At 42.1% G+C, this 27,474-nt stretch overlaps 1 protein-coding gene across 1 annotated transcript in view; it reads left to right on the plus strand.

Annotated features, from left to right (window-relative positions):
- Positions 1-27,085, plus strand: part of LOC140145672 (structural maintenance of chromosomes protein 2-like) — a 33,157-nt gene extending 6,072 nt beyond the window's left edge. Inside the window, 20 exon segments of the mRNA XM_072167362.1 lie at positions 6,336-6,551; positions 7,657-7,869; positions 8,826-9,015; positions 9,508-9,683; positions 10,217-10,335; positions 10,952-11,090; positions 11,819-11,965; positions 12,534-12,656; positions 13,115-13,196; positions 14,672-14,807; positions 16,886-17,010; positions 17,666-17,859; positions 19,998-20,145; positions 20,780-20,832; positions 20,835-20,972; positions 21,522-21,722; positions 22,233-22,358; positions 24,890-25,041; positions 25,822-25,969; positions 26,636-27,085. Of these exon segments, the coding sequence (XP_072023463.1) occupies positions 6,336-6,551; positions 7,657-7,869; positions 8,826-9,015; positions 9,508-9,683; positions 10,217-10,335; positions 10,952-11,090; positions 11,819-11,965; positions 12,534-12,656; positions 13,115-13,196; positions 14,672-14,807; positions 16,886-17,010; positions 17,666-17,859; positions 19,998-20,145; positions 20,780-20,832; positions 20,835-20,972; positions 21,522-21,722; positions 22,233-22,358; positions 24,890-25,041; positions 25,822-25,969; positions 26,636-26,863 (3,054 nt within the window). The 3' untranslated portion in view covers positions 26,864-27,085.
- The last annotated feature ends 389 nt before the right edge of the window (positions 27,086-27,474 follow it).

Consider the following 27,474-nt stretch of genomic DNA (forward strand, 5'->3'; position numbering starts at 1 on the left):
AGCAGGCAGCAGAGCGGTAACCACCAGCGAGAGCCCTGGCGGGTTTTGCAGCAGGAGGATACCAGTCGACACGGTAGATTCTGCTGTGACAGCCCCTATGGGTCATGGCAGGTCTGCTTAAGGGGCTCCGGTCCCCGGACAAGCAGGCGGTTCCTTCGGGACTGCTAGCTGGCGTCCAAAGGCTCAGCAGCCAGCGAAAGCACTGACTATACGCCGGAGCAAAGTAGCAGGCAGCAGAGCGGTAACCACCAGCGAAAACCCTAGCGGGTTTTGTAGCAGGAGGATACCAGTCCTCAGCGAAAATCCTCACGGGTTTTTAGCAGGAGGACACCCGCCTGTTGCAGGCATATCTCACGGGCTCAAACAGCCACAGTAGTAGCCAGCGACGGGCAGCATGCAAGGGTACCCGGCTTGCCTGGGTTGAACCCTAGCATGCATGGGTTCAGCAGAGACGATACCGCGGCTAACGCTGTGGGTGTAGTCTTAGCAGAACCAACTGGGGTTGTCACACGGCAGCGTTCCATGGCGGGACCGCCGAGTGATACCCTGGGCCCTAGAATAGCTGCTGGCTGTCCACAGGGACTGGCTGGCGATTATTCAGGGGTTGGGCTCGCAGTCTCTCACGGGACCGCGACCCAGGTGCATTCGGTGGCAGCTACAAAGACGAGCTACGGCTTGACTTCAGTGGTAGCCGCTATGCACCCGCCCATAGCTGCCGTGAGTGGTCCGCCACACACAGCGACCTTGGGCGAAGCTCTAGAGGGTACAGTAAGTAGCTTGAACAGCCTAGCTGATCAACAACCCACTTATGTCCTCGAGAGCCAGCGGAGCGTGGGTGATCCATTACCGTCAATGGGTCAATTACCTCTCTTGATCGATCACTGTGAGGTCAACAGGGCATAGCTCCATTGATTGACGCTGCCTATTCAGGTGGCGAGGTGATTGATCGGGGTATGCACGCCAGCTACCCGTGGTACTAGGCAAGCTCCCTCAGCCAAGGGACAGCCGGTATAGCGGGTACCCATACACACGGCTTGATCCCTTGCGGGGAACGCAGTGAGGCATGGGTACAGTGGTACACAGCCGGAGCCCTCACGGGCACCTACGCTGGAACCACGCATACAGCGGTACACAACCGGGAACCCTCACGGGTACCCATGCTAGTACCAAGCGCCGGTACCACGCCAGCACACAGCTTGATCCCCAAACAGGGAACGCAGTGTGGCGAGGGTACAGCGGTCCACAGTTGGGAACCCTCACGGTACCCACGCTGATACCGCACCGGTACCGCAGCACCGCTTTAGTCGCCACAGTCTCTGTGGCAACAAGGGGAGGCGGTGCTGGTACTGCAGTACCATGGGGTTACCCTGGTGGCGGATCCTTTCAGGGTCAGCTGCCGGCTGGGTATGCCCGTGGTACCCGCCGCAGGGTGTTTCTTCCACGGCCCAGCACCGTGGCAAGTGTCGCCTAGCGATGGCCACGCAGTACCAACATCAGCTGTTGACCAGGCCAGCCGGCATGGGGCTAACCCAGATCTTGATCAGGGTAGGCCCGTGCTGCTAGCGCTAGGACGACGGCTGCGAGAGCATGCGGACCCAGTGGTGCCATGGCGGATACCTCAGGGTCTTGCGGAGTACTCCCTCTTCTGCTGGCAGGTAGTCGGGCGAGCCACACAGTGGTTATGCCTTCTTACCCGCTTTCAGATGCCCGTCCTCAGTTACCGTCATCATCGGGCATGATACGGATACTGTGGGCGCAGGGAAAGGAGTCGGAAGCTGAGTCCGTAGTGACATCACTACAATCTCCTTCCCCGCTGCCCCGCTGAGGGGAGCAACAGCACTGATCTTCCTCCGGACACCCCTAAGGGGGAGTCCATGGAGGAGGACCAGGGATCCTTTCAGTAGGATGCTCAGCTGCTGCTTCCTCACAGGGGACGCCTGCACTCTCATTCCCGGCAAACCTCACGGGTAGATATCGTAGGGCTGTCGAGCTCAGTAGAGCTATGACGCCGCGTGCTTGCACGCTTCCTCTGCGTGTAACGTGGGAGGACCACGGGACCTACCTGAGGGGATCCGAGAGGGACCCAGATGTCGCCAAGCGTATCACGCCAGACAACATCTGAGCTCTTCCCATGAGGTGAGCCTATTAGCGGTGCTAACAGCTAGCCTCAACGAGAGCTCCATGGGCCTAGCCCATAGGGTGTCCACTCAGCGCTGGGAGGGGCCTGCCACTCCAATCGCTCAACGCGATGGAAAGGCAGGGTCCTTTTTCTCTTTGGATGCTTCTGCGCCACGGTGGAGGACCGTGCAAAGAAGCTACCAACGGAGCACTCTGAAGAGGTCGGAAACTGCCCTTACCATGGGTAGGAGCTCCGACTTCAGCAGGCCGTGCACCACCAACAGTACCGAGCCCACTACCTCTGCAGCACCCATTTCTGGGAGGCGCAAGGGTAGCACAGGAACAGCTGGCAAGCCCCGAAGAAGAGCAAGCGCTCTTCCAAGGGAAGCTAGGCAGAGCATTCCTGGGGGCTCAGCGGTTTTTCCACAGGGGATCTCCCAGTGGATTCGACCGCTTATGGCTTTCACCCAGAGGTGGGAAACCATCTCTTTGAGCGCCTGGGTATGGTCAGTGGTGAGTGGGGGTTACAGACTGGCAACCCAGTCTCCCCACATTCGCCTGCACATTTCAGAGGTCCACAGTAGTGCCGCCAGACGGCCCCCAGCGTCGGGCACTACTGACAGGGATCACACAGCTTCTCACGAAGCGGGCGATTGTCCCGGTCTACCCCCGTTCTACGGGTGATCTTGGAGCCATTGGCTCCAAGGAAGACCGGCGACGGGAGCCCCATCCGGCACCGCAGGCTGTTGAACACGTTCTTCAGGCCCAAGAGGTTCAGAATGGGGACTCTCGCCTCGGTGCTAGCCTGCCCCATCAGGGGCATGGGAACAGCATCGCTAGATCTCTCGGACGCCTATCTGCATATGCCAATCGCCTCTCAAGATCGGAGGCATCTGCGCTTCTAGGTACAGGATCAAAATTACCAGTTTTGATACCGCCATCCGCCTGTCCATCTCTCCCAGGGTGTTTAACACTCTTGGTCAGAGCGGTGGCAGCGCCTGAAGCACAGGGGTGTCAACATCAGTTGCTACCTGGACGTTTGGCTCATATACGGACGCACTCCACTGAAGACTACGGGTCTCATGGGGTTGATAGTCCGTAGGGTGCGGGACCCTGGATTTTTGATCAGCTCAAAAAGTCCAGCGTGGTCCCGACGCAGACACCACTATTTGTAGGGGCCCAGATCACCCTCACGGAGGGGTTCGCGGTGCTCTCACCCGAAAGCGGGTGATTTAACATGGTGCGGTGTGCCTGACTCTTGGCCGAGTCTCGGGCAAAACCCGCTGTGGCATGGATGAAGGTGGTAGGCCTAATGGCCAGTATGGTAGACCTCGTACTGTACTGCCGCTTTCTACGTTAGGGCTTACCCAACTACACCTTCTAGCCTGCTTGCAGGCCCAGTCGTCACCCAATATCCCTCGCGGTTCCGTGGTCGGAGATCGCGCGAGAGGAACTCTGGTGGTGGACCCATCAGCCCAATTTGACCCAGGGTGTCAGGTTTCCTGCACCCCCGGTATGTCACGTAGTGACGACCATAGCGCCAAAACGGGGCTGGGGGTCCACATCCACGGAGACTCCGTCTCGGGCCTATGGGGGCCATAGAGACAGAGTTTCACATCAACCTCCCTCGCTTACGAGGAGGTGATCGTGGAATCACATACCGTTGTCCTGACGGATAACACAACCGTGGTAGCCTACCCCAACAGACAAGGGGACTCCGGGCCACCACGATTGAGCCTGCATGCACGACACCTGATAGGGTGGTGCAAGTTCAGGCAGATTACGATGAGAGCGATACACATCGCGGGCGTCACCAGCATCCTCGCGCACAATCTGTCACGAGGAAGGGTGTCGGGACCAGCAGAATGGTCCCTGTTCCAGAGTCGCTCAGACGATCTTCAAGGGGATGTACCACCCTCGAAAGATCTGTTCGCATCTCATCGCAATCATCCACTGCCGGTGTGCTGCTCAAGGGTCGCGGCCCCCCAAGCATTCACCGTGGACGCTCTGTCCATAGACTGGGGAGGGATGACAGCTTATGCAGTCCCTCCGATCTCACTACTCATGAGGGTGGTGGCCAAGATCGGGTGGAAAGACTGCATTGTCATTCTGCTAGTGGCAGGCCGCTGGCACTCCCGAGGTACCAGATCTACTCCGGATGCCCGGAGCGGCGGTACCCAGTCTATCACTAGAGCACCTGCAGTTAGCTGCATGGCCCTTACCAGGGAACACGCAGCGGAGGGATACTTTTCATCAGAAGCTGTTTTTCTCATCGCCGGGCTAGACGGAAGTCTACCCTCCGCACGTATAGCCAGAGTCTGGCTCCATACTACGCTTGGTGCAATGAGACAAATAGCTCTCCCGCTAGAGCCTCTGTGCTGCTAGTTCCGGAGTTTCTGACAGAAAAGTTCCAAGCAAGACTTCAGCGGGCCACTGGGGCCAGCTATAAGTCAGCTGTCCTCTCCATTCACCGAGGTTTGAGACGGTCGACTATCATAGCCGATGGTTACCTTATTAGTCTACGCCTCGACGGTATGTTCAACGGGTGTCTACCAAAAAGGAAAGTGATCCTCCTAAGGGATCCCAACACAGTCTTAGATTACCTTCCGTCAAAAGCGACGCTTAAATACGTAACTCTCAAGATGGCTTTCCGGTTTGGCGTTGGCTTCGGGACGGCGGTGCTGAGTTGCACACGGTCTCGAGGTTAGCTTCCGTGTTCACAAACACTGGAGCGACACTGTTTCGGGCGCTCTGTTCTCGTGACTATTTAACGGGCGCGGTGCATACCGACATTCGCCCCTCTCCAATCCCCAGGGTTGGGCAAGGTTCGGCTGAAGCCAAAGATAGGCTGGGGTGTCCGATAAGGCGCTGCAGCACTATTTCTTCCGAACACAAGCCTTGCGAGGGACTCACGACCGCATTCATCACCCTTACAGAGCCTTTCGGTCCAGCCGCTGTCGCAATGGCTGGTCCAGGTGTTGGTGGGGTCGAGGGGGATCGCGAAGGTTTCAAGCGTCCCACCCACCCACTCGACACGAAGCTATCTCATCATCTTGGGTATACCGCTCGGTTGTCCCTTGAGGAGATCTAGCAGGCGGTGTCCCGAAGCCACCTTCGCCCTTCTCTACGATACTTCCGCTTACGTTAGTAATCAGAGACGGGCGGAGGTTTACCGGGACATTGTTCGGGCGATCATAATACGGTGGTGTACGGGTACCAGGTTTTCAGACTATACAGAATACTCAGCATGGTAAGAACCAGTGTCGCTATTCTTAACCACCAAACTTATTAAGTAAGGAGGTTTATGTCTGTGATCGCGTGGTCTTTTTGTTTCCCGACCGTTGGGGAAAATATTTTCTGACCTCGCGAAAACCATCGGTACCCGCTCCCGATCCCTGATCAGATGCTGACCAATCTTGTACCTCCATCCGTCGGTTACTTGCTAGATCGATCTTTCAGATGTTGATGCAAGAAGTATCTTAATCAACATCGAACGGTAAGATCGACCGTGTACTGAGTCTAGTCCCAAACAGAAATGTTTGGTAGACTCATAACCGGTGCGATCTTACCTTTCCGATGTTGATTATCCCGGACCCCGCCACCCCTACAAGTTTGGTCCGGTAGGGGATCCCAAGTCGGATAAGGGCGATCATATGGTGTGACGTCACCTTTTGGGTGAGTCCACGGGGATCGGGTTTTTTTGTTATTTATTCATTTATGTGGGACAAAATGACTATTGGTTTTTCCGCATCTCGGGAGCGATGCAAGAAGAAGTATCTTAATCAACATCGGAAAGGTAAGATCGCACGGTTATGAGTCTACCAAACATTTCTGTTTGGGACTAATTATTGATGAATGATCATACCAGTTCCAGTTATTCTGATATAGCTAAGCCTATTGATTATTTTTAACAATCAGCATACACTATCTTATCTTGAAAGCAATGCCTGTGTGAAATGAGTTGTAGGTTATTTCACTTGAAATCATTTACCCCCTACGGAAATCATGATCTGCCACACAGGGAATGCGAATTTCAAATGGAATCACCCATTCAGGTAACCCCATTTGAAATTCGCATTCACTCTGTGGGAGATTAAGGTCATTCATATCTTCCATCAGGGGTGTATGGATTTCAAATGGAATAGCCCATTTAGACACTCATAAGAAATTTACCCATTTGCTCAATCTTACATGTAATATTTCTTGCTGTTGACCAGATTTTGGCGGAAGAAATCACCCCAACTCTGACCCGCCTCAAAGAGGAGCGCTCTTCATACTTGGAATACCAGAAAGTGATGCGGGAGTTGGAGCATCTTGGTAGGCTTCATATCGCTTATCAGTTTATAGGTGCAGAACAGATGTCAAAGAGCTCTGCAGAGGAGTTGGCTAAGATGACAGAGGCGACTCAAAAACTCAGGGACAGGTTGAAAGAGGTAAGAACTCAGACTTAGATCCCCAAAAGAAGTTGTTGTGTTGTTTCATCATGAAAAGGGCAAAAATACACCCCTAGCCTAATCCCCGATCCCTCGCATTTGTTAAAATGATTGGTGCCCCAAGCCAGCACTTTAATCGGATAGTAGATAGTAAAATTAGCCGGCACTCAACTTGGGCTAGCTAGAACCCTGCTCATTGAATCCTAACAACATGCTTTTTCATGGATTTTAATATTGTTTACTTCAATAAATGTGACGTGTCATGTCAAAAGGAGACACTTTTGGGCAGGATCGTAAATGGAGAAATAGCCAAAAATCTGCCCAGGGTGATTTTTTCACAATTTGAGTTTGTTGCGAATTTGTGATGTTATTAATGTTAAAAATATTGTCTGATAGTTTCAGACCGGAATATAACTGGCATCTTGTATTTTTTGAGAGATATATTTTCAAGGTAATTCCTACTCTCAACATTGTCAATAATATTTTTAAAGGCCGAAATCTCAATTTCCAATTTTATAATACCATAACTTACGAACTCAATATCTTTGCTTAGGAATGTTCAATTTCATTGGGGAAAACGGCGTTGTGGAGCAAAATATCTCTATATTTAAGATACGTAAAAACCTGAAAATTGATAACCTGCCCAAAAGTGTCTCCTTTTGACATAACACGTCACAAATTATAATGCGAGTGCTGTGAGCGAATGCTCATGACTTGAAGCTGTGACCAATGAAATGATGTCACTGCCTCGTCAGGAAGAATAATAGTACAGTATCGCCTAGTGGCAGCCCCTATTGTCAGTGGGAAAATTATGTACTGTAGTAATGCTTATGGATAGTAAGCATTTGGTCCAGACCTTTTATAATACAGGGTGTATCAAAATGATTCGTACCCATCAGCTTCTTCCAAATTAAACATTAAATCCTCTTGAAATTACTACAACCCATGCTTTAATAGTTATGACCTTTTATAACATAAATTGAAATAAAAGGTGAATGTTATCCTGCATTTTGATGTGACGATCTTAGCCAAGCTCACTGGATATTGATGGGTACCAATCATTTTGATACACCTTGTATATATCATACCATTTGTCTTGACATAGATCGGTGACAAGATCAGCGAACTGGCCACAGTTATCGAGAACTTGGAGAAACAACGCGACGAGGAGGCTGGTGGCATACTTCAAGAACTTGAGAAGAAGCTTGCGGAAAAACAGAATGCAGACACCAAGATGCAGAGCTCGGTAAAGAACCAGAAAGAGTTGTTGAACAAAGAGAAGAAAAACAAGAAAGGCATCGAAAAAAGCTATGCTGAAGTAAGTGTGCTATTTGAAGTGGAGTGTGCAGGTCTATCCCAGAAACCATTTAGGGCTGGTTTCTTGAAGCATGGCTAGTGGTCAGGCTTCCAAAGCCATCAGGATTAAGTCCAATTAGTCCTATACCAATGCTCACAATTTCACATCATACATCACCTAGAAATATGAATACATAAAATTGATCTACATTGGTAGGGCTAGCCTGCTGGCTTATGAAGCCTGACCACTAGCCAAGCTTGGAGAAATCTGAACTTGAAAGTCCACACTCCCCTGTGGAAGATTTTAGAAGTATGTTTGAAAGTCATCTTCCCTCTGTAACATTCAGGTTGAATCTTTCTCAGAGGGTGTATGAATTTCAAATGGAGCTGCCAAATTTGATTCCATTTGAAATTCATAGTCCTTTAAACTCATTGTGGCAGTAAATCAAATTAGCCTTATATTCCTTTGTGATCACAACCCAGCTGAAGACTGAATGTTTAAGTCGTAACGTCGGTTCGTTCATCAAAAATAGGTATGTCAGGTTGACCAGATTTAAATGAAATCTTAGTTTCAACATACCCAGATGAATGAGAGTCTCCACAGTTTCATTCACTCTCTTGTCCACACCAACAAAGTTTGGAGAAAGGGGACTATAAAATGAGTTGTTATGTGTGTTAGAAAATGTAAACCTTTTGCAAAAACATGTTAACCCTTGGCTTCTTCCAATGGGACTTAAACACAGTGCGCTTTGGGTACATTGACAATGACATATGTGATGTCGGCAGATGTAAATACTGGAGGTAATTTGCCAAATAAACTGGATATGTGGTAACTGGTAAGCCATAACACAGCAGCATTCTGACCTATAATTAGGCTGAATTTTACATCTGTTTAGGTAGAGCGGTCCGAGTATACTTATTATGTGCCAAACATGGTATAGTAACTAATTTCAAAGAAATAACATATTTACTCCACAGGATCAAGCCACATTGAAACTGCAAGAGAAGGAAATTGAGAAGAACAAAACTAACTTTGACAAGTTGGAAAAGAAATGGAAGGATGATTTGGAAGGAGTCACCACCGCACAGAAACATTTCCAGGCGGTATCATCGGGGCTTTCTAGCAACGACGATGGAGAGGATGCGACTTTGGCTGATCAACTTATGGGTAAGGTGGTGGGGAAATGATGGGCGAGGGACAAGGGAAGAGAGATCTTTGTGTGCTATATGAAGATATTCCTAGGCTTTGTTTGAAGGGCCATCAAAAAAATAGGGAATCAGGGTGTAACTGGCTGTAGGGAAGGTGTGCTAAAACAAAAAGGGTCTCGAGGAGGGGTGAAAGGAAAGAGTCGCTTGTCTGCCAGAATTTGAGAAAGAGTACCAAGTCATGTTGATGAATACACAACTACTCTTACAGCAACTAATGGACATACGTCTTTGTGCCACTGAGCCATATTGGTATGATATTTTTTAGGGTTATGGTTTAGGATTATAACCTGTACAAAATAAATTTTCTAAACAATGGCGTTGAAGCACAGGCCTAGAAATCTGTGGCAGTGCAGGCAAATTTGCGGATTCACATCAGATTTCTGAGCCTTTGAATATGTAGCAGTGAAGCACCAATCCCATTGCTTACTTATTTTGCGTACCATAATTTCAGCTTGTAAAGGCGAGTTGAACAGTGCCGATACCAACATCAAACAATCACAGATGAAACTGAAAAGCGAGCAAGCCGAGCTGAAGAAGAAACAATCAGAACTGAAGAAGACTGAGAAGGATTACAAGAAGGACAGCGACACTCTGGCTGCTGTAGAGAAGAACAAGACAAAACTGGAGGTAAACCATTCATGTGTATAAGTTTACTTTCAGGAATTCCTGCCAGGGTTGTACAAATTTCTGCCTTTTATAAGGCGTATCAGAGCCTTTGGACCATATTTTTCCAGTTTTATCACCAGAAACAAATTTGTTTGATCTTTGGATCGACCGTCAATGCTGCTTCGATGCTTGTTATTAATGAATTATCAACTAATTAATCAGAATTAATGCTAAATTTATATTGGCCAATATCACAGACACAAATTACTATTTTATCACAATTAACAATAGTAAATAAAATGATTTCATAAATAATCAGGATCGACCAAGCATTGATGGTCGATCGGAAGATCAAACTAATTTGTTTCTATTGCCAAAATGATACAGTTTATTTCTACATACAATTGATCGTGTAGGAAACAAGTCAAGGAAGTCGCTGGTCACAGTTTTATTTCCATATGTATTATTGCAGTTATTGAGTTATGATTAAAATTGAATTATTTGATCATGATAAATTATTATCTTTCTTCACATACTGTTGTTTTTGTACACAGGCAGAGATGAAGAAGCTTGGTTTTGAAGAAGGCAAAGAAGATGATCTTGTGAACAGGCGGAGTGTCCTGTCAAAGAAAGTTGGTGAGCTGCAGGATGTTGTCGGCAATCTCACTGCCAGGTAAGATGTGTTGCCAGCTGTGACATTAAAAAGTAATTGTGCTGTGAGATAACCCCGCCCCAAAAAACAACACCCAGTTCTATGTGCGGGCAGACTTGGGGTCAATTGGTAAGCTGGTGGTCAGTCTACTTTATAAAGTTGAGGGGAAGGTGTGGTTTTCTTGTTGGGGATTTGGTTTTGGTTTTAAGAGAACTGGATCATAAAGAAAAAAATGATGTGAAAGTGGTACTTTGTAAAATCTTGTATTTTTGTAAGGATTTTTGCTGTAAGGAGAATTGTATGTGAAGTAAATAAAAAGGGGTTTTATATTTTCAGTGGATAAATTTTAGCTATAATTGTAACATCTTTGATTTGAAGAGTTCAAGTGCAAAAGCCGTTAAATGCCTTTTTTCACAATTTTTTGCGTTAAGACCACCAATATCTGCCCTGTAATGCTAGCTTTTATTGACAGCCTACTTAAAAAAATTCAATATATATTTTTAAAACTATGATCAAAATAGCATATTTTCTTATCATGTTCGTTACATTTGACAAGTTATAGAATTTACCTTTCAAGTAGAAAAAAAATGATATAACAGTATTTACATGTGAACTCTTCATTTGCTCCCTTGCCTAGGTTCCCTAATCTGCAATTTGATTACAAGGATCCTGAGAAGAACTTTGACCGCAGCAAAGTACATGGTCTAGTGGCCAGACTGGTAAAGGTTAACGATGTACGTCATGCCACGGCTCTAGAGGTCACTGCTGGAAGGAAGGTAAGGCAACATGGGATACATATCACCTGGGGGTTTCAAAAATGTCTATTCTCAAGAAAACAAAAAGATTATTCCCCAGTCTTTAGAAAATGTAAAGTAGCATGTATTGCAGGATGGCTTCCCAACATTTCTTGTCGAAGCATGACTTTGGTTGTGCTACATCTTGGCGCCTTTGTCCTATTGTGCCTTTGTGACATGATCACGTTCTGCTGTTCTAATAAACATGTGTTCAAAAGGTTAATTTGGTCTCAACTGTGCAGTGTCAGACCACCAGATTCTGATGGTAAGTCTGACCCAGAATATTGAAGAATGAGGGCGCCAGTCTACCTTTCTTTGAGCTTGATCCCAATTTCTTTGTAGTCTTGACCAAATACGACCCAATCACCCAAGTTGATTGTTAAAATTGTATTACATGTCCCACCTTCCTGGGTAGTCTCATGACCAGTCCTCAAATTGAGAATTTTAACGGACAGCTAATCCAAGCCAAATTGAAAAGGGCACCTACATGCTTATCAATGGCCAGATTCCTTCAAAAATGGGCAGTTTTTGGGAAAACCACAACATTTGATTTTACTTTACTGCCTCAAGGATGGCATATGGACTATAGTTAGAATCAACCTAGTTTTATCTTATTGTTGGACACAAGTGTAAACAAAAGATGTAAAATGAACAGTCCAATACTGATTCAAAGTAGAAAATTTCTTCAACTTGATTTTTTTTTCTTCCAGTTGTACAACGTTGTTGTGGATAGTGAGGTGACAGGAAAGAAATTGCTGCAGAAAGGAGAATTGAGGCGTCGGTTTACCATCATCCCACTCAACAAAATAGCTGCCAGGAGTTTAAATCCAGATAAAGTCAAAGCTGCTGAGAGATTGGTAAGTTTCTTGAAGGAGGAAAACACATGGCAGCTATCTGGTGAAGGATTGGGATTTGAAACTTTTTCTGTCATGATGCTTCATCAAATGGCTACATAATACACTGGGTTTTGAACCATGGACTTTGTGATCAGGTGACAAAGAAAAAAAACATCTGACCGACCCAGATAATCCATTTTTAAAATTTGCTGTATGCATGTAAAATCAACCGTTTTTTGCCAAAAGTAGTGTGACGGAAATTGTTGTATCCATGTAAAATCAGCTGTTTTGGGCAAGAAGTAGATTTATTTTTACTGAAAATAAAACATGCAAAATGAGGGAAACAATTGCAAACAAAAAATGCCCGACCGACACATCCTACTTGAAAAGTCTGTCTAGCCGAAGAACAACAGGGTTTTTTTTTCCATGTTTTTTTTTTTCATTGTCTTATCATTATGAATCCAAGCCCTGACTGTGGACAGCATTATGATACCACTGGGTTTCAAACCCTGGACCTTGTGATTATGACATCGATTCCAATCCCTGACCAAACCTTTAATAATCATGTTGTAAATTTGTTGTGCTTCAGGTCGGAAAAGAGAATGTTCACACAGCGTTATCACTTGTTGGATATGAGAAGGATATTGAATCGGCCATGAAGTTTGTCTTTGGTGGCGCATTTGTTTGCAACAAAATGGAACATGCCAAAAAGGTAAGACCATCTCAAGTTTCATATTAAATGGACTGAATGTGTTACGAAAGAACATTAGCCCCACATTATGTGCATCCCTTCGTGGCACAATGTTTTTCCTTAATTTTTTTTGTTGTAAAAAGTGGACATAATGTGTCAGTTTTATGGGATATTTTCCAAGAATTACAATTTACAAACTTCCATGTTTTGGCAAACGCTAAATTGTATTGCTCTGTTGTGAGTTTCATTAGACACAAATTAAGCTCATACCGTATTCAAAAAGAAGATGACATTTTGAAGTGATACATAATCTGTTAAAGCCTGGTTGATATTTGATGGTCGGATCAGGATGGGCAACTTCCCAATCCAACTTTTCAATTTCTAGTCAATATTTTATATCACCATTCTTTAAAAAGGTTCGAATATTTGATATACAAAAAAAAAGTTCACCAACAAGTGAGTGTGCATTATATTTGCAGGTGACCTTTGACCCCAATGTGAGGACACGAACTGTGACCCTGACTGGCGACACTTTTGATCCCTCTGGCACACTGACAGGAGGTAAGTTAATATCTAATGACGGAATTTAAAAGACTAGTCTGACATCGGGGTAAATGCGGGGTAGTGATTGGTTGCTGACTTGCGCAGTATGCCATTGACAGGACGTCATAAGCAAACCAGTCTTTTTAATTCGGTCTCTACCACAATGCATTCAGTTTTGATGAGGTTAATTACAAGGGGTGAAAAAATTGTAAGCGTTAGAGGACTGACATTGATTTGAATTAAAACTATTTATCAAGGAGAGAAATGTGATATAGCAGATTATTTTATTGAGTAACTCAGTAAGTACCCTCACAGTGGATGGAACCTGAGGACCTTGCTTGTGCATCAAAGATATGTTAACATGCTTGTGCATCAGTTTTGATTTCATCATAATTATCGGCAGGGTTCACAGTTTGCTCTCAAATAACTGGGTCCACTTTTTTATGCTGGACCCATTCAGATCCCATTTAGTTGAAATTTGCGGGTCCCAAATCGATTCTTGTGGGTCCAAATGTACGAAACTTCAGAAACACCCGGAAATGTATTTTCAGTACTGGCATAAGCGATAAATATTAAAGTATGCGAATTCGGCACCGAAACCTACCAAAGTCTAGTAAAAGACGACTTGCCGCGATGGGCCGACTTTCTCATAAAGAACTACAATTACTACCTAGTAATAACATGCTCTACTTTAATCATCTAATTATTTGGTTATTTTGTAATATTTACTCGGTTAAAATACAACTACCGCAAAAATGTGTTTTCGCGATATGTCTCCAGGAATTGACCGTGTTTTGTTGACATATTTACATTATTGTAACATAATATTTGCACGATCCGAAAAAAATCGCGAGTCAACCTCTTCCACAGTTCCCCTCGTATCGCTGATCAAATATCTGTGCATGAAATAGCGATGAGGTGTGTATCATGTTGCAGCGATTTTTATATAATTGTATGTAATTTATGAATGAAAAGCCGGGATGAAAAGTTGTTTAAAAATGTGCTGTGTGTGAGCCGATTGAGCTGGGTTATCGCGCAATGACGATCTATGATGATATTTTCTATTTCTTGGATGGGATTTTTTCCGGGTCCAAACACAGACTGCTGGACCCATTCAGGTTACATAATCTTACTTTTTCCGGGTCCAGTGAGTTCAAAAAGCGTCCTGGACGCGAAAACGCGATAAACTGTGAACCCTGATTATCGGTTCCAACTTCAGTGACATAGTGCATTGTCCCTAGTAAGATTAGACCAATGTTCATTGGAGGAGCTTGGAAATAGAGCTGCAGCCCTGTTATATTGATTTTAGTAAAATGCTACAAAACCTATTATACATCCAAAGGTGCAGTGAAATTAATGAGGTGTCACTGGAGCTGGATTAGATATTAACACACATTGACCCCGATGTGAGGACATCAACTGTGACCCTGACTGGTTATTGAATGTTATTGTTAATATATAATGGTTGGTTGATATGTTATTTTATTTGCTAGGTGCCCGTGCTAAGGGTTCAACTATCTTGGCCAAGCTGAGTGAACTCCAAGATGCTGAGGTGAAACTAAGAGCAGCCTCAAAAGAACTTCATGATGTAGACACCCAGCTGAATACGCTGAGACAATCTGCAGATAAGTAAGTTGTTACAAATTACTATACCTCATAAATATTTATTAGGTAATCCAGACATAGATCTTATTGGTTAATAACGCCAGGGTCCGAGTACAGTATTTTGACTATTTCCTGTGGGTATTTTGCACCATTTATCTGTGTTATCTGCCAATTGCACACATGGAAGAATGGAAGATCTTTAGCTTGCGGTGTATATATGAATATCTATATAATAATACGCTATTCTCTGTCTGCGCCTCTGTTTGTCTGTGACTGCTAATGTGAGGCCACCGTAGGTCATACGGGGCTCAAACTTGGTGGGTGGGTGCAGCTTGGTATGAGGAAGAACGAGTTTATATTTTTTAAGGTCAAAGGTCAAGGACGGGTCAAGTTCAATTGAAGTCTAATTTCAAATACTTTAAATGGCAAATCTAGCCATGCCATTGTGTTGACCTTGGACTATCAAACAAAAGTTTCCACGGTGACCTTTTCGTTAGACCAACGGTTAAGAGGTCAAAGGTCAAGAAAGGTAAAAATTTCAAACTGCCCCTATGAAGCTCAAACTTGGTGGGTGGATGGAACTTGGAATAACAAATAAAAGTTTCCACGATGACCTTTTTGTCAGACCTACGGTTAAGAGGTCATAGGTCAAGAAAGCTAACAAATTCAAATTGCTCCTATGGAGCTCAAACTTGGTGGGTGGGTGGACCATGGACTAACAAACAAAAGTTTCCATGGTGACCTTTTCGTCATACCTACGGTTAAGAGGTCATAGGTCAAGAAAGATAACAATTTCAAATTGCTCCAATTGCGCTCAAACTTGGTGGGTGGGTGGACCTTGGACTAACAAACAAAAGTTTCCACGATGACCTTTTTGTCAGACCTACGGTTAAGAGGTCATAGGTCAAGAAAGCCAACAAATTCAAATTGCTCCTATGGAGCTCAAACTTGGTGGGTGGGTGGACCTTGGACTAACAAACAAAAGTTTCCATGGTGACCTTTTCGTCATACCCTACGGTTAAGAGGTCATAGGTCAAGAAAGATAACAATTTCAAATTGCTCCAATTGCGCTCAAACTTGGTGGGTGGGTGGACCTTGGACTAACAAACAAAAGTTTCCACGGTGATATTTTCGTCAGACCTATGGTTAAGAGGTCATAGGTCAAGAAATGTCAAAATTTTCAATTGTCCCTATGGATCTCAAACTTGGTAGGTGTGTTGACCTTGGATTAACAAACAAAAGTTTACACGGTGACCTTTTTGTCAGACCTGTGGTTAAGAGGTCATAGGTCAAGAAAGGTCACAATTTCAAATTGCCCCTCTGGAACTCAAACTTGGTGGGTGGGTGGACCTTGGACTAACAAACAAAAGTTTCCACGGTGATCTTTTCTTCAGACCTACGGTTAAGAGGTCAAACAGGTAAAAATTTCAAATTCTCTATGGAGCTCATACTTGGTGGGTACAATGTAGGTGGAAATTGGACTAACAAACAAAAGTTCCATTGTGACCTTTTTTGTCAGACCTACAGTTGAGAGGTCATAGGTCAAAAAAAGCAAAGATTTCAAATTGCTCATGTAGCTCAAACTTGGTCGGTGGGTGTAACTTTGGCCAAGGAAGCCCAGGTTTGAGATCTGCAAAACCCAATAACTATGACAGCCGCGGCTCGCGAGAACCACGAAATACGGGTAACCGCCTAGTTAATAATAATGATAAACAAAGATGTAATATAAGGCCCTATACAGAAAAGCCTCAAGACAGAGAAAACATGCAAAACCAAAATATAACTTAAACTTACACATGATACAACATGATAATATACACAAAATATAATACTATTATCGCCAGGAGTCCCTGATTAATAAAACAAAATTGTATGGATTTCAACTGGGATAGCACAAACTGCCAATAACTGTGTTGAGATTATTATATTGGATAGTTTATCTGTCAATAAGTAGATTTTAGGCCTAGGTACATTGTGTTGATTTTTAGTCGGATATCAGGCTCAGATTGCGAGCAAAACGGAAGAAGGAGAAAAATGAAATAATTTGCAAACATAAATTCTTGTTTTCTAAAGACACTTTGTGCCAATCCTATTTCGTACAGATTCAACCAGTTAAGAGAACAATACGATCTCAAGGTACATGAAGCCGAGTTGCTACAGGAGAGGCTACATCAAGGCTCACATCACAAGCAACTAGAAGAGATTCAGGCATTGGAAGCATCCATTGGTAAGAGAACAGATAAGGAGGGCATGCTGGCCTTGGGAGGGATTTGGGTTTGTGGTATTGTGTTGGGCCCGTAGACAAAACTCTTAACCTCTTGTCTCTCTCTCTCCAAGTGTATAAATGGGTACCGGTATAATATAGTGCGGGAAGGTAAAACAGACTCTTTGAGCGGGAGGAATGGCGACACCCCCAACAAGTTAATCCAGAGGAGTCTGGCCCAAATGAAAAGGAAAAAGAAATGGACACTTTGTCATACATGTAAGCATTGCTCCAAGATGCTTTACCTTAATACCTTTTTTCAGATAAGGCATTATATTATTGTATACAAAGATGGGAAAAGGAGATTTGACCCAAAGTATCATCCACGTACAGCAAGTAGGCTTGGGCGATATATCGCGATACTAAATTCTTATTGCGATGACGATATGTAGAAATGGTGACAGGCGATATTGGTCTCCCATCCAGCATCTGGCCACGACCGACTTAATGTAGGGAAATTGACTTTAGGTTTTTTTATAGTCAAGCCTTGAAAAATGTTTCATCAAAGTTAAAATATTCTAAAACATTGCTTACATTGTTGAAATGAATAGAACAATTTGTTAACAAATAAATCTTTTTTCTTTCGCTATAAACTTTTTTCTTGTTATTCACTTTCCAGCGGAACAAGATGCAACTGTCAAATCAGCCAAGGAAAAGCAGAAGGAACTGTCAGAGAAATGTAAAACTCTTGAGGCTAAGATAAAGGATGCCAAGGCTGTAAGAGAACAGGAGCTGAAGAAAGCTGAACAGGATGTGACTAAGGCAAAGAAGAAGGCTGAAGAGTCTAATAAGACTATGAAGGCTAAGCAACAGGTTGGTAATAAATAGTGAAAATGTCACATTTTTTATAACCGAGTTAATAAGATTAAAATAGTGAAGAAGGAGGCGGCCTATATGCTTCACCCTAGCAGGGCGTAAGACAATGCGAAACACAAATTAATATATACGAGGATCGGAAATAAACGATGCAAGCCCGAGAATTTATAATTTAAATGATGTGATTGGGGCTCGAGCAAACTGGCATATGAAAATATTGAGAGAGAAAAATCAGGACTCAGCGGGATTGAACCCGGTCGCTGGATTACTGGTCCAGAGCTTTACCACTGTACAACCTGAGTTCACAGTCGGTACTCGGGCAATCTCAACTTAAGTCCCTATGATAACTCTCTCATTGTGTCTCAGCGGCCAATTATATATTAAATAATGAAGAAGGAGGCGGCCTATATGCTCAGGGTTCGATTTACCTTGTGTCGCATCGCAAAATGCGACACAGTTTGCAAAACTTGCGATGCAATTGCACAAATGCATCATATAAAAATGCGATGCAACGAAATACCTAGACTTCATAGGCTCAAAAGCCTCGTCAAAATCTACCTCAAATTGTATTATTTACATCATTTTCGAAGCAACTGAACCCCTGAAATGTAGAATTATGGCCTAATTCACTTCAATAATTAATATAATGCACAGTAATACTGATTTTTGAAGTGAAATTTTAACAGCAAACACGACCTTGATATCGAGAAACCACAGCGTGAATCTGTGTTTCCACCATGTCAAAGGTCTTGACCATGTTTGTTGACATATTCATAGAGGCTGTAGAGGGCAGTATTTGTAAAATATTAAATTAATTATTGACCAGCAGGTGACAGGTACGGGTGGTAAATTTTAAACAATTTGATTGAAATAAAATAAATAAATTTAAAAAAAAAATGAAAAAAAGAAGAAAAAAAGAAAAGAAAAAAAAGAAAAGACAAAAAGAAAAGAAAAGAAGGGAGAAAAGAATGAAAAAAAAAGAAGAAATATAATAAACCCTCCCCAAAACAAGAAAAATAAGATAATAAAATAAGATAAAAATGTTGATTTTTTTTAAAAATAGAATTCTTGCGGGTTGGCATGTCATGGCATGTATGACTATACAGTATAACTATAAGAGCACATTATTCAAGGTATTTTCAGATTGATATTTTGTTTTTAATTTTATTTGTGCAATTAAAACAGACTTAATAAAACACCACACACCAATACTACTCTGTGTTTAATGTTATGTTTTTGTTTTTTGTTTTTTTTGCAGCTGTTTAATTTGACATTCCATATTTTAAAAGTTTAAAAACTCATTAAACTTAAAATTCTCATTATCAATAATCTACATTGACTCAATCAACATTCAAGTACTGTAACACCATTGCATTAATAATAATGGATGTAAAAAACATGTTGGTACTGCGGTACTACTGCCTTGAAAAAATGCTATGCAAAGTTTGGGAATTGCTATACAAATCAAATGTTGCATAGCAATTTTTGCTATGCAAAAAAAATGAGTTAAGGCGAACCCTGTATATGCTTCACCCTGGCAGGGCGTAAGACTAAAATAGAACAGGTCGTAAGATTAAAATAGAACAGGTTCTTTTACAGATCCAAGTAATCTGGTACTTACTTGGAAATATTCCAAATTCTATCTTGAATCTTGATCACTCTGTTGTAGTGTTTCTAGATGTTTAATGAAACTGCAACACTGTTTGGTCTTGATGACGTTTATTGATTGTAGATCTTGTCTATTTCTTATCCAGATTGCCTCCTTCAGCATCATTCAGGGACTTCCAAACAGGGGCAGTATCATACTCAGCCTATATCTAGATTAACCATCACTTGAACTTGATTCATGTACCAGAGTTATTAGGGGCTAAGGGCTGATTCAGCTAACTTAGTTGCTATAAAGGAATATAAAGGAATATGAACAAATACATCAGGTGTGCCGTTAGGGTCTGGCTTTTATTAGTTTTAAATTTGTTTATGTAAACTGACTCCATATGGGATAGAAATGGTCAGTTTTGTGGCTTAAACATATCAACTTGTGAAGCAACTTGATTTTGACCTTCCCTATGACAATATGCATGGTTCATGTAGCTGTTTGCAAAGTATTTTACACATTTTATTTTTGCAACCCACAGGAAATGGAAAGCCTACGTCTAGAAGTTGAAGGTCTGACACAAGGTCTTGGCAAATATGATGACCAACTGAAGGCTGTTGACGATGCCATTGCTGGCATTCAACAACAACTACAAGAAATGGAGGAAGCTGCTAAGGAAACAAAGGCAAGTCAGACTAACCGGTGATGTCAGGGTTTAAAAATCAATATATTTGCCACTCAATATCGATAAAAATTGATCAATCGATTTTCCTCCCAATTTTACTCATATTTTCTATATTCATCCCTCCGTTGTTTCATTCATTGCTGGCATGGAAAGCCTTTTTCTTTGAACCCCAGTAGTGTGATATCATCACATGACAATTGCTCAAATTCAGTCCTTTTTCCCTGATTTTTTGATACTTTCTTTTTCATTATCGGATTTATTGGATCTGCATTTGTTAGCTACTGTGTAATCTCCAATAGGATGTCCAACACAGGGGTCGATTTATTGATTATTATCAGTATATCGGTGGTCCTTAAGTCATACTCAAAATACTGCAAACTTTTGAACTTTGAAAGTCTCAAGAGTACAGTCAAATTCAGAAATTATGCTCAACAACAACATTTGACCCTCCACAGGTCAAATAGTTTTATTTCATCTCATTGCATAACAACATAATATAGACATTATTCATAACCTCGTGAATATATGGGATGCGTGAAAGAAAATTTGGAACTTATCATCTGCAGTTGACAGCCATGTGGAGAGTGTTAAACACAAATTTCATTAAAATATAAATTTTCAATAATCAATTCAGGAAGCTGTCAAGGTAGCCAAGAAGGATTTGGACGCTCAGAAAACCACCCTGAAAGAACGCGCAACGCCGACATCCAGAGCCGCATTGGGGAGCAGAGAGACCTCATGAAGGAGGATCAAGATATACAGCTACAGATTAAAGAGATGGAACATACAATGGCCAAGTATCAAAGGGATAGCAAGGATGCAGCAAATAAGGCAAGTACTGGATATCTATCTTTTTTTTGCAATTCAAGAAGTCCCAAAGCCTGCAGATTAGAGTGCCGTGTGATCTGCAAGTTATGACTTAAAGTGCATACTTATGGGTTCAGCATCCTTTGTAAGCTTCACTTTCGGGCTGTTATTGATAAACGTGTCTCAACACCAGTACAGTGGATGAGGCTGATGTTGGCAAATACATATTTACTGTACGGCCAAAAATGTAGGTGTTGAAAAATATAAAAAATTAGATCTTGATACCGCAATTTTCGAACCATACAATTTTTTCTTCATAAAATCCATGTTAACATATTTTTTTGTGCTTCAACTTTAAAGGCTTGCTTCTTTGTATTTGTATTTAACAAGTTCCACGACCTGTGACCGAACAAAATTTACGACATGTCCTCGTTTGGTCGCAAATTTATTTCCTCTCTCCTAACAGTCCAATATTGATTTGTTTCCCCCTAAGGAAAAGTCCAAAATAAATCACGGCTCCTATAACAAGATTCTCTGACTTGATAGTAACAGGTTTTCATCACTCATTTGCAGGTGGAGAGTCTTCTGGAGAAGTATGAATGGATCGCCACAGAAAAGCAATATTTCGGACAGGCTAATACTGCTTACGACTTCACGAATTCGGATCCGAAGGATGTCGCGAGACGTTTGCAAAAACTTCAAGAAACCAAGGAGAAATTAAGCAAGAATGTGAACATGAGAGCAATGAATATGTTTAGCAAGGCAGAAGAGAAGGTCAGTGACCAATTGATTGATTTAATGATTGATTTGTTGATCAATTGATTGGATGATGAACTGTTTCATTGATCAATTGATTAATGATTGATTAATGAGCAAGAATTTGAGCAGAAGGGGCATCTTCAAAACTCAACCAGCAGTTGAGGGTGATTGAATCACATTCCATTGCTTAGAATAATAGAAACAGGGCAGAACCGGTGGGTAAATGGTGGTAAAGTATGTTATAAAGTAACTGAGGAAGTGATTGGGTACACTGGTTGTAAAGTAAAATACAAGATTCCTTTCAGCTGCCAAATGATAGCCATCTGGACGACGCTGATCTCACTCGCAATAATACTCGCTGGACGTTCAAAGTACACCTAAAGGGAATCTTTCAAATTACTTTGTAAGTGGGGTTTATGGATGTTGGAGCACGGTGTGTAAATTATTTGCCGGACATGTTTTTAACCAACAATAGTTTCCAGTAATATTGACTAATTGCTTTGCTTTTTTCCATGCACATAACAGTACACCGACTTGATAAAGAAGAAGAAGATTGTGGAGAATGACAAGCTGAAAATCATGGATACAATACGAGAATTGGATGAGAAAAAGAATGAAGCACTCAAGAAAGCTTGGGCACAGGTCAATCAGGTATGTATGTGTGGTAATTGGTTTTGTGTGAAATTGGCTAGTCCAGTTGAAATCTATATGGAAGATATGACCTTAATCTCCCACACAGGGGGTGTGAATTTCAAATAGGGTTACCGGGATGGGTGACTCCATTTGATATCTACACCCCCTCTGTGTTGGAGATTTAAGATCATGTTTTCCATAGGGTGTATGGATTTCAACTGGAACAGCCCAATTCTAGCAGACGAGTATTATAGCAAGCGTAAGCTCTTGCCATCAGGGTTGTCACCAGCCCAAGTTGAGTGCCAACTAATTTACACCCGTCTGGGACGTGTTAGTATGCCACCTATCGGCAAAACTGTGTTAAAGGCCCTTTCAGTGATTTCACAGGAACATTAAAAAAAATGGAAATTTATCAGAGTTGCTTAGAAATAAAGAATAAGTCTACAGAATTTCATTAAACCACTTTTCCCCTGAATACATCGACAAATTAGTCAAAAAACAGAAGTTTTAGAAAGGTTTTCTACTCGAGAAAATCGAGATTTTCAGTACAGTCGCCACCAATCGACTGGAAAAACTTCCTAGTCCAGTGTTTCTAACACGGGGAAGTAGAGTCTAAATTGATTTAAAACAGACGGCTAAAGGAGTGTTTCGTGATCCGAGCATCCTCTTTTTATGACATTTTTCAGTACATAACCACAAAAAAAACTTATTTCCAAAATTTCAGTTGATTCCGATTTTGCGTTTTGCGAGTTATGCATGATTATGTGTATTACACTGCTCCATAGACAATGCGTTGTAATTTCGTTCTGGTGCACCAGAGCGAAATTCAAATTTCACGATATCTTTGCTAAGCGAATTAATCTGCAAGAAATATTTGGTACATAAACATTATATAGCCAGAGGTTTCCAGTGATATAAAAATCTCAACTTTTTTGAGAAAAGTGGGGGGGATGAGGCTGTGGATCACGAAATGCCCTTTAATTTTTGTAGTAGAAAACAAAATAAGCAATTAAACTTAGGTCACCGAGGCAAACAATTCAAATATGAAAAACAGTTAAAATTGTGTATTTTGTTTTAGCTACTGATGTAATAAGTAGTAGAAACAATACGCAACGCGTGTTGATACGGTGGAGAGCACAAGGAGAGTGAGCTTCTTTCGATCTCGAGTCGGACTTTTTGTACTGTCAGTATCAAAAGTCCAGATTCATGTAAATGCTTTATTTTGTCTAAAATACACGGCTTTCGACCGAACCATTAGCAGGCTATGTTAGCACATCTATGCCAATTACAAAGGTACCAAAATCTGAATTTTGATGATTTTTACGATCGTCCGGATGAGCAAATCACTGAATGGGCCTTTAACTAAGACAACAATGGCTTGAATGTAACAACGGCAGTGTTTGTTGCGAAGGGGACTAAAAGACCATGGAATATTGGTTGGTCAGCTTGAGTGCTGGTTTGGGACAGCCCATTTACCTGCAACCCTGATGAAACTGCTGCTGAGTTTTATACCATTATTAGACTATCAGAGAGCAGATTTCCACAGTATGGACTATTCATTTGAAATCCATACACCCCTATGGTAGACATAATCTGAATCGCCCACATAGGGGGTGTAGATTTCAAATGGAGTTACCCATTCAGATAATCCCATTTGAAATTTACACTTCCTGTGTGTAGGATTAAGGTCATGTCTTAACAACAAGCTATTCCATTTGAAATCCATACACCCCTTATCATAAGGGGGTGTGTGGATTTCAACTGGAATAGCCCATTTCATATGAAAACCACTTAATTCATCCGTTGAAGCCATTTTAGATTGGACAATTATTATCCAAAAACTAGTTTAAAATGTGTGGAAGATTTTGGAATTCCAACAGAAATTCTGTCGACGGCAGGAGTCAAAATCTGACTGAATTTCAATCAGATTTTAACATGAAACACACTCAAGATTGACTGCATAGTTTAACTGGAATTCACCTTGTCGGTAAATTCCATAAGCCTTTGCGAGTGGACCTCAGATGTTATCTTTTCACCGACTTGAATGTGCAGTAACGATGTGTGCATTGGAATGAGTCTGTGTGACGTCAAATGACAACATCTTGGGCTTACTCGCAAAGACTTGTGAGATTTACTGAAAAAGTTGATTGAGGTAGCAATATTAATGTCACCTTCCCTGGGCAGATTTCAAATGGGAAAGCCCCAAGGTCTTAGCCAGCCATACGTCTGCCCGTCTTTAAGACGGGCTTATCTAATTTTATATGGGTATATTTAATGGATTTTGTGATAGCTCTAAAACAGATAATTTTAAGGGTATATGAACTTGGGGACTAATTCAAAGTGACATGTAAAGGCCAAATCAGGATATATTTGAACCCAGTGACCCTTCCATGGGTATAGACAAGTTGTTTTATATTTGAGGGTCAAATTTTGGTATAGATTGGACGGGTGGTTTCCGATTTCTGCCTAAGACTCTGGAAAGCCCATTTTGCATAAAGCTATTGGGATCTAGACTGACCAATTGATATTTGCCTTGTTTCTCTTTGTAGGACTTTGGTAGTATATTCTCCATGCTGCTTCCTGGTACATCAGCCAAATTGATGCCACCTGAAGGCAAGACTGTATTAGACGGACTGGAAGTCAAAGTAGCCTTTGGGGATGTCTGGAAAGAGACCTTGACGGAGCTAAGTGGAGGACAACGGTGAGTAAATGTTTTAAAATTTGATATAATTGATGAGTATGAAGTGTTGCAAACTGAAAGGCAAGTCCATAAATGGTGGTATGGAAGTAGCATAAAGGAGTATCTGGAAGGAGAGCTTGACAGAGCTAAGTGGTGGTGTTGAGTAATTAGTTCAGGATTAGATAGACCATTTATATGGTCCGGAAGGTCAGAGCTGCCAATCCTTCTTGATCCTGCAGAAGACTTCCTCATTTGCTGACAGTCTTCTGTTTTCTGCAAAATATATTAAATCTTCTGAATTTGCAGCCATCTAGCTAAATCTTCTGCATTTACAGCCATCTGTCTAAAAAATCAAAACAACATCAATTATACAGCCATTGTCCTGTCCTTTTGCAAATAAAAAAGGCTGAGTAGCCTTGGAAAGGCATTTTTAAGGGTCTCAAAAAGCTAACATCCAGGAGCTTTTAGGGGTGCTCATCCCACAGAAGGGGAGCTTTTTTTTACACTTCGCAGAAATCTTCTGCATTTACATATTCCAATGTTGGCAGCTCTGCTTGAAGTCATCGTAGACTTTGCATGGGGATGTCTGAAATCGAACTTGACGGAGCTAAGTGGAGGATCAGTCTTTCCTTCCCCATGAAAAAACAATCTATATCATAGGCTAGCCAAAAGCCATTAAACTGGCAACTTTGCATGTAGCCCTTCCCCCTTTGTATAGTTCCCGGCCCTTGTGGTGAATTTAATATTTCCTGAAAGCTTATCATCTTATTCATGTTAATTTCAATTCTCTTGTGTACACAGGTCTCTGGTAGCGTTGTCATTGATCCTATCCTTGCTACTCTTCAAACCAGCGCCTCTGTACATCTTGGATGAGGTAGATGCAGCCTTGGATCTCTCACATACACAAAACATTGGCCAGATGCTGAGGACACATTTTAAGAAGTCACAGGTAATGAGGACAGGGAAAAAGGGTTTAGCTTTGATCACAAATTGGGCCTAAAAAATTGTTTGATTGGCGTAACCAGATCAACCCTAAAAGTAGGCCCAACCCTGACTTTTTTGCTTTTCTTTTTTTTTTTTTTAAAAAAAGATAAATAATAAAAGTAAATAATTTAAAAAAAAAGAAAAATAAAGGTACAAAGCCTTTATCAAAAGAAATTTACAGCTTAAAAAGTCAACAACAAAAAAGTTTAAAAAAAGTCCCAACCTACCTACCCTAATTTGTTTTTAATGTTATGCCATTCAAACAATTTTTTTAGGCCTTCTTATGCTTTGTCTCAAATTTGTGCAAGGACAGAAAACAACAACATAACATCATCCTTTGTGAGGACTTAACCTACACCCTTGATTGAAGGGGGAGGGTTTTTCCAGTATACATGCTGTGCCAAAATGATTGTTCCCTGGTTGTGATATTTATTGAAAAGCCTGCTTCTTCCAAATGCAACAGTGGATCCTCTTGATATAACAAGAATTTATACTTTATGAAAAACTGTAGACCGAGTCCTCAGTCAATCCCATATTCAGTGTAAAACTGGTAATGATGAAAGTGAGATCACAAAAATATGTTATTCAGACTTATAAATATTGACTTAAGTTAATGTCTGTTTTACTGCAGTTCATCGTAGTCTCGCTCAAAGACGGCATGTTCAACAACGCCAACGTGCTCTTCAAAACCAAGTTTGTGGATGGTGTCTCCACAGTGACCCGCTATGCACAGAGCCAAAGCCATCGCACTGCACCCAGCTCCAGTAATGCCAGCATTGCATCTAAGGGGGCCAAGAGTACGGCAAAGAAGGGACAGAGCAAAAGGGCAAGGTTGGAGCCTGTAGATCAGAATGCATAGTGAGGAAGACTATTGGAATGACATTTTTATATGCTGGGGAACACCTTTCAAAAACATATATAATATATACTACAGTGCAACCTTGTTAACACAAAATCTGTTCACACAAAAAACCTGATAACACAAATGTGATTTTGAAGTTCCTGGCACTGCTTTTGTGTGTTGAAAGTACCTGATAACAGAAAATTCTGATAACATAACTGAAATCTGTAGCCCTATAGATTTTGTGTTGAAGAGGTTCAACTGTAATAAGATTAAAATTTCTCGTGCAACATGAATGATAGCCAATTACTTCATTCAGGATTGGAATCAAGGACCATTGGTTTACTGGTCCAATGCTCTACCAACTGAGCTAAAGAGCAGATGATTTTAATCTATAGAATATGTTTTTTTTTAATGAAGTGGTGATAATCGTTTCATGACAGTAGATGATTTAAATAATTCAAAACACCTACTAGGTAAACTGTGTGGCCACAATGTTGCGAGTAAACAAGCTCAGGTCACACTTTGTACCCTAAATGCCAGTTGTCAAGGGAGCCCATATGTCTTTAGGAGAATCTTGACAGTATTTTGCTTTCAGTGGATGGATGAAGGATATTGGCTGCCAGACT

This window comes from Amphiura filiformis, chromosome 2 (genome assembly GCF_039555335.1).
Source record: "Amphiura filiformis chromosome 2, Afil_fr2py, whole genome shotgun sequence".
Taxonomy (NCBI): Eukaryota; Metazoa; Echinodermata; class Ophiuroidea; order Amphilepidida; family Amphiuridae; genus Amphiura; species Amphiura filiformis.